Source organism: Neopelma chrysocephalum, unplaced genomic scaffold, assembly GCF_003984885.1.
Source record: "Neopelma chrysocephalum unplaced genomic scaffold, ASM398488v2 Primary Assembly neopelma1_60, whole genome shotgun sequence".
Classification (NCBI taxonomy): Eukaryota; Metazoa; Chordata; class Aves; order Passeriformes; family Pipridae; genus Neopelma; species Neopelma chrysocephalum.
This window is the reverse complement of record NW_020897715.1, coordinates 9,570,104-9,582,432: the sequence shown is the minus strand read 5'-3', so window position 1 is coordinate 9,582,432 and position 12,329 is coordinate 9,570,104. Positions and strand designations below refer to the sequence as shown.

Genomic DNA, 12,329 nt, shown 5'->3' with positions numbered 1-12,329 from the left:
GCAAAGGGACCACCCGGGGGCGGCACCGCCCGGGCTGGCACCGCAGGGACCTGGCCTGGCTCCTGGTCCCGAACCCCCCTTCCTCAGCTCCCGATCCCCAACCCCCTCTTCCTTCAGCTCCCGACCCCGCAACCCCCGGCTCCTCCCGCTAGGAAAGGAACGCGCTTCCCCGTGACAAACGCACAAGTGCCGAGGGCCTAGGCCGGCAATTCCACCTCTCCGCACTCCCTCCTCAGCCTCCTTCCCGAGGAGCAGCAACGCCACCGCCGCCACCCTCCCTCGGTGCCCTCCGTCCGTCCGTCCGTCCGCCCGCCCTGCCCCGCCGGCTTCGCTCGCTCGCTCGCCTGAGACACCCCGGCCGGCGCCGGCCCCGCCGGGGCGCTGCCTGCCGGCCGTGTTCCCGCTTTACTCCCCGCTCCAGCGGCCGAGGGACGGGGACCGGACGGCCCCACTCGGCACTCACCGCCGCGGCCGCCGCTGTTTACCCGAGCCCGCCGCCGCCTGCGCAGCTTCCCGGGCCACTTCCGGGCTGGGCACCGCCTCGTCCCGCCCCGCGGGGCCGGGCCGAGCACCGGGCTCGCCCCACGCCGGAGCGCTGCCCCTCAGCCGCTCTGGGCTTTAACTTTCGGGAGTTTAGCTCGGTGCTGAGCCGCTGGTGGGAGAAAACCTCATTGTTTTTAAAGAAGCAATCGAGAACCCACCCCGAGGCAGATTTAGATTTCCCCTTGTTAACCAGATTTCCCTCAGCTGGCAGCCAGACCCCAGCAGGGAGTTAATCCCCTACCGGAGGGCTCGGCTGCTTTATAAACCCGGCTGTGGCCACGGTTTGCAGCCGTTGGCCCTGGAAATCCTCCTAACGGCCAAGAAGAGACAAAGATTTACTGGTTGGAATTTTTTTTTTGTGTGTGTGTGTTTGTTGGGTTTTTTTGGTTGTTTTTTTTTTTTTTTCAGGGCAGCTTCAGAATTGTAAGTTTTATGTGTGTAGCTTTCTGTTTTGTCCACTTGGGTAGTGGGAAGTAAAACTGGTTTGAACAGGTGTTTAGTCTCACAATCAAGAGGTTTTAGCTTTAACTTAGGTGTAAATTACAAACGAAGGGTGTTAGCCTGTAACTTGGAACTATCTTGAGTGCTTTAGGTGGCCCTAACTATCACCTACTGATAGGTTTTACAGATATACACCCCAGTACATAAAGTAATGAAACCTGAAACTATGATGGGTTTATTTTCTTTCATGCAGAGGACTTGTCTACACTCCCAGAGAGAAAAAGATTTCCATCTATGATGATGACAGATTTTACAGGAGAGCATACGGTAATGTTGGGTTTTAATAAAAGTGGTTTTAAAGAGAAAAAAACCCTGAATCTTTACAGATCTCATAAAGAGTAGCGCTTACACTGCAGTAGTGTTTAGAATGTGCCAACTGCTGTAACAAACACTAGCTGAATTTACAACTGAAGCATTTTACAATCCAAACAGAAATGTGGGAGGAAGGAAAAGAGTGATTATTTTTTCTGTAAATGACATTACTGCACCTCTGGACTAATAAGTATATGATTCTAAGCTGCTATTCAAGTAAACTCTTAAGTGATAACCTAGTATACCTTGCCTCAAAACTTTTTATTTCACACCTTGAAGGCAATTTTAGGAAGGGAAATCATACATACACCTCATGTAAAACTTTTTTCTTTTTTTTGTGTTTCTGCCTCCTGAAATCTTTAGAAACCTTTCACAGTGCTTTGTAAAGTAGATGTTCAATATTACATACATGGGGTTTAATTTGGAATCACATATCCTTGTTTTGGAACTGAAAAAGCAATGTTGTTGTTAGTAGCTGAAGTAAGGGAATAGTAACTTCCTGCTCATAGTAAGTTGGGAAATTAGTCTTCAACCTTTTAGGGAGAGAAAGGGACTGAGAAGTGATCCACAGCATGCCACTCTGTAAGGAAATAGCATTTATCTATTCATAAATATCTATTCATAGAATGCTTCACCTTTATCCATAGACATCTTCCCTTCAAATATGTCCATTTTTCTCCCACTTCATCACATGGGGACAACAATATGAATATGCATAGCTTCTTCCCTACTAAATATGATCTCTTTTCTATGAATTGCCCATAGTTCAGTAGTATAGCAAAAAGACTGTTCTCCCATCTCCTTTGTGTCTTTCGTGCCTTCCTGCAGAATGAAAAAAAACAGAGATGAACATGTGCACTTGCAATTTCTTTGTGCTGTTTCCTTTTCTAGAAACTGGCAAGACAGTAAATGGATTATGTGTCTTAGAATCTGATTTTTTCCCCCTTTTCTATATGTACTGATTACATGAGATAAAAAAGGAGAAGGTATCATTTTCTAGCCTGCTCTCTATTAATCAGAAGACAGGAATGATCCTGAAGAGAGGACTTAACATTATTAACCCAATGGAGATTGCTCAAAAGGAAAATGTATGTGGTGTTGCTATGTTGAAAATCTAAACACTTTTTAAAATTTGGATGTTTAAGGAATAATTTTCAATATGGTAAGCAGTTTACTCAGGAAAACTTGCATTCCTTGAAAGCACTGGGCTTCAATTCAAGTCCCTTACGTGAAAATATTCAGATCACTTTTAGTCCTAGTAATTGGCTTTATCAGATGGTATGGTGAGTTTTAACACAGAAGGTGATTTATTGTGTTCTAAAAACCTCTGTTAGTTCAGCAAGAAAAACTTAAAGGTATAGAGTAACTTGTACCAAATAATTTGACAAATATAACTTAATGTAAAACATTTAAAAAAAATATATTACTGTGTCAGGACAAAACTCCTGAAAAGGTAGGATTTTAACCACACCAAAGGTCATGTCCTGTTTGCCATTCTACAGCCACTGACAGTCAGAGTAGATTGAAGAGTTATTAGGAAAATAGGAAATTACGATAAACTTACATAATTCATATCAGTCACTGGAGATAATCTGAAACTAGAGACCTCAATCTAACCTCATGATATTTCCAACCTGCATGGATTTTGTTTTCTCCTGTTCCTGGATCACAGTGGCTAGCTTATTCTGCCATCCATTCCTATCCATGTGGCAAGTGCTTGCAATGATGAATGAATAACCAGAGTGATGAGTGAAAAGCAAACACATACATGCATTATCTGTGCTGGTGCAGTTTGAAGGTAGAACATGGAGAGTGTGCTGGTACACAAGCAATGTGAAGGTTGAAGTCCTTACTAAGTGCAGCTTGATTTTCCTTAAAAATTTAGGATCCAGTAAGATACTTGGGACTATTTCCAACTGACAAGGCATGTACTTCAAAGGCAACCTTGAAACTCAGCAGAGTTTCAAGATAATGTCTAGGAAACAGCACGATAGAAGAGCTGTTAAAATGAACAATGAACCAGGTACACAAACTTCCTCTTTAAGGCCTTTAATTCAAACTAGCTTAAAAAGATCTTTTAATAAACAAACTAGCTTACAGACTTTAACTGAAATCAAGGCATAATAAAGGCAGATATGTTACTGCTGTTGGAAATTAGCAACTGAAATCTCTTAAGAGATTTTACAAGCAGCTGGTTTACCACACATCACCAGGAGAGAGTCTGGATCAACAAGTATTTTCTTTGTAACTGCATTTAAATCTGATTTCTAATACAGAGGCTGGGGGGGGGTTTAGGCAGGTGGTGTATGGAGGTCTATTGCCACATTGACATAGTCTTCTTAATTTGTAGTGGTTACAAATACAGCATGAACTCAGCCTGAGGAAACTAATAGAGGGTTCAGAGTATCAAGAGGATCTGAAGTATGACTTCAATATAAAAGGAGAACTGAGGCATCTGGATACAAATGAGTCCTTTGTTTTCAATTATTACAAGAGCAGATTTGAGCAGAATCATAAACGCTATGAAGTTCTGGGACATTTTATTACCCAGTATGTTTATGAGCTCCTGGAAAGGGTCTGCATGCTACAGAAGGTTTATATTCCTACTGATGCTACAGAGGATGAACCGAGAAGTTTCTTTTTCATGAGCAAGAATGCACTAACAAGTTCCTCTAGCCTCATTATACTTCTTCAAGACCGTGGAGTTTTCTGTGCTGGACAGTGGGGGCAAAAGACAATTGTCAGTGACGGCCTGAGACATGGAACACAAATACCATTCATCAAAATGGCCCTTCAAAGCCACTGGGAAGTGATTGTACTGAATCCCAATGACAACTTTGCGGATCTAAAGACTGAAAAGCACCACTTTTCTTCCAGGGAAGAAGCAGTTACTTTTACACAGTCTGTCTGGTGGATCCCCAAGAGGGGCAGCAGCAGCCCTGAGGAGCACACCATCTATGTGTGGGATCATTTCATTTCAAAGAGCGCAGCCAAGAACGTGGCCTTCATTGCCCATGGCTATGGTGGCTTGGTGTTCGTTGATCTGCTGGTGCAGAGAAGATGTGAGGTGATGAATAAAGTGTTCTCTGTGGCCTTCATTGACTCTGTGCACAACACACAGCACCAGACCAGGAACAATCCACAGATACAGGAATGGATACTGAAATGCTGCCGCGAGTGGGTGTCAAACAGTAAACCTCTAAATAAGACTGTGGACTTTCTCTTGAGAACAAATTGTCCCACTGTCTCTGCTGGGACAGAAAAGTGTGGTTTAGCACCCTCCTGCTGTCTCCATGCTGTCTTTAAGTACCTGAAGAGCTCCCTGAAAGCTAAGACTGTAACAGCTTTTAGGCATTCACCTATTGCAACCAGAAGCAGCACAAAGAAGAGAGCCAATAAATAAAGGCACACAGGTTTGTTCTTGATAGTAGTCTCTTCCTTTCATAACTGCCTCTACACCTTTCAATCACCTAAGAACCTTCATCTCACTGTGGAGCAACTTAAGAGTTCTAAGTTTAAGCTAATTTGTTTGGTTTTGATAAAAAAAACACTAAAGTTAACTATTGGGAAAGAAATGCATTATTGAAAGCCTTAAGCCACAACCCTTTGGCTAGCTGTGAAATTTAAAGTTGAACACAATAAAGATGTTAAGGCATATCAACTCAAGTATATAACTTTTAAAAATAAACACTCTACAGTTATGGCTCTATAATCAGACTAAGCTAGCAGTAAAACACTTGCTTAAGTGCCTAGCTTCATTAAAAGGACAAATCTGGAATAGAAAAAAACATGTAAACAATCTGTTTCTTCCTCACTATGTACTACACTTTGCTTAAAATCTTTCAAGAGCCAGAGCATCCACCTTCTTTCTTGAAACATTTACTGTTAAGTTGAACAACACTTCAGGGAACTACATACTACTACCTGCCCTCCAGTCAGAGTTGGTGTGCCCCAAACATGATATAGTGAGCTAAAGTAACTTCCATTTAAAGCCAACTAGGCCTGTGAGAACACTGGACATGAGCTGCTGTAGAAATACAATACTCTAGCACCCTGCAGTTACCAAACTGATGCAAAAGAATGACATTGCTGTTTCCACTCAGCTGTTTAATTTTACACAGAGGTGGGAAACAGTTTTTAAATGTACATACTCAAGGTTTGCAATGCATACAAGCAGAAGTTCAAATAATCTTTAAAGTGAATGTAAACAAACCAGTTAATTCTGCTTGTGGGAATTAAGTGTTTAGTGGCTGCAAAAGAGCTTTGAAGGATGGCAAAACCTTCTCCTGCAAGTGTAGTAGTAGGTTCCTATCTCAGTCAAAAAAACTGTTGAACAGTAATACTCGAGAACAAGATCAACCTCCCTTTTGTGTTTATATCCATTACAGATTTCAGTCATCTCTAATACTGTTGGAAGGAGCTTCTGTCCTGTTATCCAACATGGGTAAAAGTGCAAAATTCTATTGGAAAGGCACAGTTAGTTGAATGCTCTTGAGAGCAAGGACAGCTTTTCTAATAAAGTAAGGTTTACTGTCATTATATGTGAATGAAAATGGTACAGAATAGACACCTCATAGACTATACGGTGCCTTGGTTCACTTCAGAAGGTTGAGGATGCACACAACGTGCCTGTTCTATAGGGGCTGGTCAGCATGAAACTCAAAGAACAGTCACTTGTGTAAACTCTATGCAAGAACATGAAGCTTTATTTACGAGAGAAGCATGAGGTGACAGAATGTCTGTCTTCAGAAGGAGACCAATATGATCCTTCAGCATAAACACTCAAAACTGTCCCACCGCATCAGAGGCGAAGAAAAAAGGATCTAGAACATCGTCCATTTCTGTAATTCTTTACCTCAGGTCAACCCATTAAATTCCTTGGTAGAGAAGGTCGTATTTAGGAATGTTATTGGGATCAATAGGACTTCTCACAATGAGCTTTCCACGCATTGCTCCACGGTAGATCACTTCAATCAGATCTATAAAGTCTTGCTTTGTTTTGAAGCTTCCTACAAATTTGGTATGATCTGGAGACCTAAATATAAGCATAAGATAAAGGTAGAATTATAATGTTAAAGTGTTCAAAGCAAAAACACCTAAAGACATGAAAATATGTATAACGACATGAGGGGTTCTGATCTGGTCATGCTGAAAGAATGAACACCCTGTAATGGCACAACCAAGCCAGGAATATACTGGGACCTCCAAAGCTCAAACAGGTGCAGTGTCACACCTCAGACTTTAAACATTTTTTTACTATTTTTGCAGAGTCAGGCATATTTGACAGTCAACACTCACTTACTGCATCAGAGCATATTTCAAAATGCTTCTCTATTTTACTTTCTTCTGGCTTCCTACAGAGTTCTCAGTGCAGATGCTGGTAACAACATTATAGGTTTTACACGTTCCCTTCCCATGGTAACAGAGAAAGACTGATCGTTCTTACAAACATAACAGAGAATGCCAGGTAGGATGACTCACCCGTAATCAACCTTTATGTGTTGTCCATTGAAGAAAAACACAGTAGATGGAATGTAACTGATGTCAAAATACTGGGTGTACACTGGGACCTTGTTCACATCCACCAGGTAAATGACTGCCATTTTACTTAGGTCATGAGCTGTTTTTGCAAGCTGAAGAGGGTGAGAAAAGTGCATGACAAATGGACTGAGACACAAGAGGAAAAGAGGCTGGCAAGTTTGATAAGCCTATTTCTCTTATGTCTTATCAGTTTAAGCAGGGCTAGAATATCATGTCTTGTCTACCTCAAACACTTTTTACACCCAATACAATAATAACACAAACATTTACTTGCTTTTCAAACCTTTTTATGAATATAGTATCATTTCATTCTACATTTAATTGTCAACAAGTTTTTCATGAGGCACCATACTAGCCAAAAGCAACATATGATATTCCCCTGTATGCAACAGCTGTATTTGTGGAGTTCATAAAAAAAAAAAAAAGAAATTAGTCTTACAATATCATCGAGCTGCAGACAAACAGCATCACTATCTCTTCCAAAACGGAGAACCAAAACCTTCTCAGCCACACCTTTTATTGCCTGATCCACTTCCCTCTTCGAGGCCAGTTTGGGCAGCAGAAAACTCATCGCGACAGATCACCGCTTCCAGTTAAATCCCCACCTGACAGCTGGGGGGGCGGGAAACAACAGAAAACCAGAACAACGCACCATCAAACGACAACAACAACCACCTGGGACAAAAATAAGCGAAACTTCTCCGCGGTATTAAATAATAAAAAAAAAAGTTAAAAAAAAAAGAGAGAGAGACTGGGGAGAAAGGGGGAGAGGGAAGGGGCAGACAAGGAGAGAGGAAGAGAAATCACGGACCACCACGCCGAGCTGACAAACCCCTCGGGTCCCAGCGTTTGCCTCACGCCCCAGCCCCAGTCCCAGACCAGCGTGGCGGCGGGGCCAGACCCAGCCCCGCATCAAGACCCCACCACGTCCCCGGGATGGAACACGGAAAAGCTGGGATCACCGCACGCCGCAGGCCCCGCCGTGGGGACGAAGGAAGCCCGGAACGCTGGGCGCGCAGCCGCGGAGCGCGGCGGAAGGCCGGGGGCACGGCACCGCGGTCGGGCCAGGCCCGCTGGGCGCAGGCGCAGCGGCGCCGCGAGGTGAGGCGGGATGGCGGTGCGGTCGGAGCGGCTTCGAGGCCCACGGTGACCGCGGCGTGCGCCCAGAGCCGCCGGGGTCTGCCCGGCCTGCCCAGATGGAGCTCGGGCGGGGGAGAGCGCGGCCGGAGCTCGGGCAGGTGTTTCTCGGTGCCCCGGAGGCCGCGGTGCCCGTGGGTCCCGCCCAGCGCGGGAAGGGCGCGCCGGTGTCCTGGGGAGGAGAGAGGGCACAGCGGGGCTCTGGAGGGTGACCTTGCATGGGTAATCACTCGGGTGATCGTGGCTGGTTTAGGAGTTGTTCAGCAGCGGGCCGTGCTGCTCTGGAAGAGCCGCGTGACTGCGTGCCCTGGCCTGGCGTGTCCCCCTACGGGCAGCCTCGTTAATGTGAATAAACATCTAAAGAAAGGGTTCCAAGAGGACGGAGCCAGGCTCTGCTCGGTGATGCCAAGTAATAGGAAAAAGGCAGTGGGCAGAAACTGATGCACAGGAAGTTCCTCCTGGATATGAGGAGGAACTTCTTTACTGGGTGAGTGACCACACGCTGGAACAGGTTGCCAGAGGAGGTGTGGAGTCTCCCTCACTGGAGATACTCCAGAACTATCCGGACACAATCCTGTGCTACGTGCTCTGGGATGACCCTGCCTGAGCAGGGAGGTTGGACCAGATGACCCACAGTGGTCCCTTCCAACCTGTTCCAGACTGTGATTCAGTGTGTGTGCAGCTGTGCTGGGGAAGTAAGAAGAGTTATTCAGTCTCTGAAGTATCAGTAAAGGGTCTTTCCGCGCCTGAGATTAGTTATGGTGAAGCCATGCTAAAAAAAAAAAACAACTTTTATGTGCTACAAATCTAAGTTCTTAAAAGAGGTTTAGATTAAGTCTTACAGTAATGATGTTAGTGGGAATGTTGGACACACTGGAAGGTAACTTGGCTCTATCAAAAGCTGTCACCAAGTGTTTTGATTGTGTAAATCTGGTGTTCAAATATTGATTTAATTGAAGCTCCAGTAATATAATTTAATTGAGGAACTTATCCCTTGATTTCTCCAAGCTGGACAATATACTTTGATTATTACTTTTGCCAGTAGGTTTAATGGTGAAATGTAAAATTAGGAACACCTCTATAGTAACACTTCTCAACTTTCACCTTGTTAGGTTGTTTGGTTGTTTTTGTTCCTTTTATCTTAAGAACAGTAGAAAATGAGAAGTTGGTCACCAGTTTGACCAGTTACTGTATAGTAAAAGCAGGCCAGGTTATGTCACATTTCTTAATACACATTTCTTAATACTCTTTCTGTGCCTCATCTGAGCAGGTACATATATATAACCCCAACATTAGATTTAACTTCTTCTGTACATCAAATTATTTTCAGGTTATTAGGGAGATCATGAATTTTGTTTTCAAAATTTGGAGCTAATTTTAGTTTTGACCAAATCACGTTTTCTCAAGCATTGAAACTTCACTGATTTTAGTTCTGTAGTGTGCATAGGACAAAGAAAATATTAAACATTCTTGGGTGTTTTTTTTCTGCAGACCTTTCACATTTAAATACAAATGCGTATGAAATTAATGGGGCTGTGGGGTTTATCTCCTTAGCTTTATGTGCCAATACCAACTTCACGGGCAGTTTAGTAAAAAGAAAAAAGATGGCCCTTTCATATACTGGTTGTTTATTCTTCCATCTCTTTTTTCTCTTTTCACAGCATAGATAAATTTGGTGTATAAAAATATTTCCGGTGTCCATGCAGCATTTCACTGACTTTGGTTGAAAAGGCTCCTACTCATCATATGGTACAGAAAACTTGGTACAGATCTTGGACAGTACTTGGAGGTTGTTTGACCACATTTTGAATTGCAGTAAGTATAGCTGTTTTATGCAGCAGTGCCACACATACTGTTTTTATTTAGGAAACAGTTAAAAAAGTAGTAGTGGAAGTAGGAATTTCTAGTATTCTCCAAGAATTGAGCTATTGTCTGTGTTACTAAGAATAAAAATTAGTGCGTGTTTTCTTTGTGATTTGTGACAAGTTGTTTTTCCCTCTTATTGGTGTTTTGCAGATAAGTGTTTGAACACAGCACTTGTCTAAGTATGCAGTCTGCTAATATGCTTCTGAAAAAAATAGTAAGAAGTTCTGTCCTTCCAGTTGCTGCACAACATGGGATGAAAAGGGATTTGTTTCCACTCAGTAGAACTCTGAGTTTATCACTTTGTCTGAAGCAGGACAACTCATGCAAACCCTCAGAAAAACTAGATTTAGATGCCTGGAAGAAGGTAATGAAGTCTGGGTTGCAAGAAGAGGTCAGTGAGACGGTCTCTGAGCCTCAGGAGCTTTCCGGTTTGGCTGCTGCACGTGAGACTTTGGAGATGTGGAGAATAGCTGGCAAATTAGTTCCAGAAAATGTCAGTGAAGAACAGCTAAAAACGTTTATGGAGTGTCCTTCCAAGTCAGCCAAAAAGAAGTATTTAAAGTTTTTGTATCTCAAAGAATTTTACAAGAAAAATGACAAAAGAAAGATGGAAGAGAAAAGGGAAAGGAAGCTGGAACTACAAGAGCAAACTTCAAAAACGGATGAGACCAAAAAGAGTCCATTTTTATGTTTGTGGGCCAGCACTATGGATAAAGCCTACAATTGGAGGGCTGCTCAGTCCATGATCTTTGGCCAGCCTCTGGTATTTGACATGTCTTACGAAAAAGAAATGTCTGTCCGAGAACTTGCAAACGCAGTGAAACAGTTGGTCCAGAGTGAAGGCTGCAATCGGAGGGCTGTGGATCCGTTCCACATCCACTTCTGTAACTTCAAGGATGATAGCCTCTATCATAGGGAATTTCTTAAGCATTATAAAGAGGCATGGGGCAAGCTGCTTATCACTGTGACAGAGCAGTGCTACACAGAAGTCTTTCCAAAGGATAAGCTCATCTATCTGACAGCTGATTCTCCCAAAGTGATGAAAACATTTGATCACAATAAAATCTATATTGTTGGGTCGATGGTTGACAAGAGCATAAAAACAGGAGTCTCTTTAGCACGGGCAAAGCGACTGGGATTGGAGACTGCAGCCCTTCCGCTGGATAAATACTTGGTTTGGAATACCGGTGCCAAAAATCTTACACTGGATCAAATGATGCAAATTTTATTAACCTTGAAAGATACTGCTGACTGGAAGAAGGCTCTGGAGTTTGTTCCGAAAAGGAAATATCGTGGCTTTGTGACCAAGCCTGTAAGTGAACTGAAAAAAACCTTAGACCTGGTGAACACACTTAAACTTGGAATGAGACGGGAAGAAGTACAAAAGCAATTTGCCAAGAACTACCCTAAGAAGTATAAACTAAAGCAGAAGTAGAGTGATGGGAAAGAGAATGATTCTTTCTTTTTTTTTACAGGCAAACTGTGCCCTTTAATGCTCCAGTTTCTTGGGACATTTAAAACTCTGTTCAGCTCTTTATCTCAAAACAGGTCTTTGTTGCTTAAGTTTGAAATGACTGCTGTTAGGATTGCCTTTTTTTTAATTACCTTAGTAGTCCAGCAGTTTAAATTTATGCACACATTATTGAAATTATGTAAGAGAAATGAGATAATACTCTGCACAAAGAATATCAGTCTGTTCTGTTGAACCATGCTGGGGCAAGGGTGATTGTAACTGAATGCAAAGGTCGTTCTTCGGAGAACACCCCCCTGCTTTGGATTTGCAGTGGTTGGAGGCTATCTATAGTTTAAGCTAAAAGATTACTGAGATGAAGTAGAAGAGACCTCCCCATTACTTCCTGGATCTTCTTTTGGTGTGCAGATGCATTGACTTTTGGTTTCTGAACTAAAAACAAATGGGTAAAACCTTGCTTGGGTTTGTGGAGCTGCCCATTTTATTCCTAGATGTTCTGTCTGGCACAGATCAAGTCCCTGATTGAAAGGAATAAATCGAATTTCTTGACCGTGAAAAAAAAAAAAAAGCTTTTATCCCCGAGTGCCTGTATTTTCAGGCCATGTAATGTAAATTTCCCACAGTGCTGGAACTTTTGAGGTGATAAAATGTCCTATTAGTATTTCAGGAGGAGAGACCCTTCTGTCTGGAGCATGAGAAGGGTTTTAAGGGGTGCTTAAATTGTTAATTAGTCAGCTACCCTGATGCTTGGTGTCAGTGATGGCAGGTGGTGGGTTTGGTCCTGAAAATTAAAAAAACTAGGAGAGGGGAGTATAATTTCACAGAGTAGACTTCAAATATACCAGGGTTTGGTGTGCACTCCCTGTCTCACCTCTTGGTACACATAGTTTCGAGGGGGGAATTGGAAAGCAGAAGATTCTTTACTCCAATACTGCTTCTCACTGGCTGTGAGGCACAG

General features: G+C 43.0%; 4 protein-coding genes across 16 annotated transcripts in view; 2 read left to right on the top strand and 2 right to left on the bottom strand.

Moving 5' to 3' along the window:
- Positions 1 to 512, bottom strand: part of SENP7 (SUMO specific peptidase 7) — a 42,456-nt gene extending 41,944 nt beyond the window's left edge. Inside the window, exon 1 of the mRNA XM_027681030.1 lies at positions 464 to 512. The gene's annotated coding sequence lies outside the window, so the exon portion shown is untranslated. The remainder of the gene's footprint in view (positions 1 to 463) is intronic.
- A 30-nt stretch (positions 513 to 542) lies between these two features.
- Positions 543 to 4,781, top strand: LOC113966401 (putative protein FAM172B). 6 transcript variants are annotated; one of them, XM_027681042.1, is made up of 4 exons: positions 543 to 884; positions 1,240 to 1,311; positions 3,242 to 3,379; positions 3,707 to 4,781. In XM_027681042.1, exons 3-4 carry the CDS (start codon positions 3,371 to 3,373, stop codon positions 4,757 to 4,759), a joined length of 1,062 nt encoding a protein of 353 aa, XP_027536843.1. In that variant the 5' UTR covers positions 543 to 884; positions 1,240 to 1,311; positions 3,242 to 3,370; the 3' UTR covers positions 4,760 to 4,781. The 6 variants fall into 6 exon arrangements, with proteins under 6 accessions (XP_027536843.1, XP_027536841.1, XP_027536840.1 ...); XM_027681043.1 differs by having other exon boundaries at positions 564 to 655; XM_027681044.1 differs by having other exon boundaries at positions 625 to 641.
- TXNL4B (thioredoxin like 4B) lies at positions 1,317 to 7,974 on the bottom strand. Of its 6 annotated transcripts, XM_027681048.1 has the most exons (5): positions 7,860 to 7,974; positions 7,337 to 7,509; positions 6,838 to 6,989; positions 6,212 to 6,391; positions 1,317 to 2,178 (listed from the first exon to the last, which is right to left on the bottom strand). In XM_027681048.1, exons 2-4 carry the CDS (start codon positions 7,466 to 7,468, stop codon positions 6,226 to 6,228), a joined length of 450 nt encoding a protein of 149 aa, XP_027536849.1. In that variant the 5' UTR covers positions 7,469 to 7,509; positions 7,860 to 7,974; the 3' UTR covers positions 1,317 to 2,178; positions 6,212 to 6,225. The 6 variants fall into 6 exon arrangements, with proteins under 6 accessions (XP_027536849.1, XP_027536846.1, XP_027536851.1 ...); XM_027681045.1 differs by lacking the exon at positions 1,317 to 2,178 and having other exon boundaries at positions 6,036 to 6,391; XM_027681050.1 differs by lacking the exon at positions 1,317 to 2,178 and having other exon boundaries at positions 6,036 to 6,391; positions 7,865 to 7,968.
- Positions 7,972 to 11,832, top strand: TRMT10C (tRNA methyltransferase 10C, mitochondrial RNase P subunit). 3 transcript variants are annotated; one of them, XM_027681036.1, is made up of 3 exons: positions 7,972 to 7,998; positions 9,696 to 9,849; positions 10,051 to 11,832. In XM_027681036.1, the coding sequence occupies exon 3, from the start codon at positions 10,082 to 10,084 to the stop codon at positions 11,333 to 11,335; it is 1,254 nt and encodes a 417-aa protein (XP_027536837.1). In that variant the 5' UTR covers positions 7,972 to 7,998; positions 9,696 to 9,849; positions 10,051 to 10,081; the 3' UTR covers positions 11,336 to 11,832. The 3 variants fall into 3 exon arrangements, with proteins under 3 accessions (XP_027536837.1, XP_027536838.1, XP_027536839.1); XM_027681037.1 differs by lacking the exon at positions 7,972 to 7,998 and adding an exon at positions 8,035 to 8,054; XM_027681038.1 differs by lacking the exon at positions 7,972 to 7,998 and adding an exon at positions 8,248 to 8,521.
- The last annotated feature ends 497 nt before the right edge of the window (positions 11,833 to 12,329 follow it).

What these genes read in the sequence shown, in the direction of transcription:
- TRMT10C (XM_027681036.1), top strand. Translation starts at nt 10,082, where the DNA reads ATGCAGTCTGCTAATATGCTTCTGAAAAAAATAGTAAGAAGTTCTGTC.
- TXNL4B (XM_027681048.1), bottom strand. Translation starts at nt 7,468, where the DNA reads ATGAGTTTTCTGCTGCCCAAACTGGCCTCGAAGAGGGAAGTGGATCAG. An exon ending in GTCTGCAGCTCGATGATATT is followed by an intron (nt 6,990 to 7,336) that starts GTAAGACTAATT and finishes CACCCTCTTCAG; the next exon opens with CTTGCAAAAACAGCTCATGA. An exon ending in CACATAAAGGTTGATTACGG is followed by an intron (nt 6,392 to 6,837) that starts GTGAGTCATCCT and finishes GCTTATATTTAG; the next exon opens with GTCTCCAGATCATACCAAAT.
- LOC113966401 (XM_027681040.1), top strand. Translation starts at nt 1,279, where the DNA reads ATGATGATGACAGATTTTACAGGAGAGCATACG. An exon ending in ATTTTACAGGAGAGCATACG is followed by an intron (nt 1,312 to 3,706) that starts GTAATGTTGGGT and finishes CTTAATTTGTAG; the next exon opens with TGGTTACAAATACAGCATGA.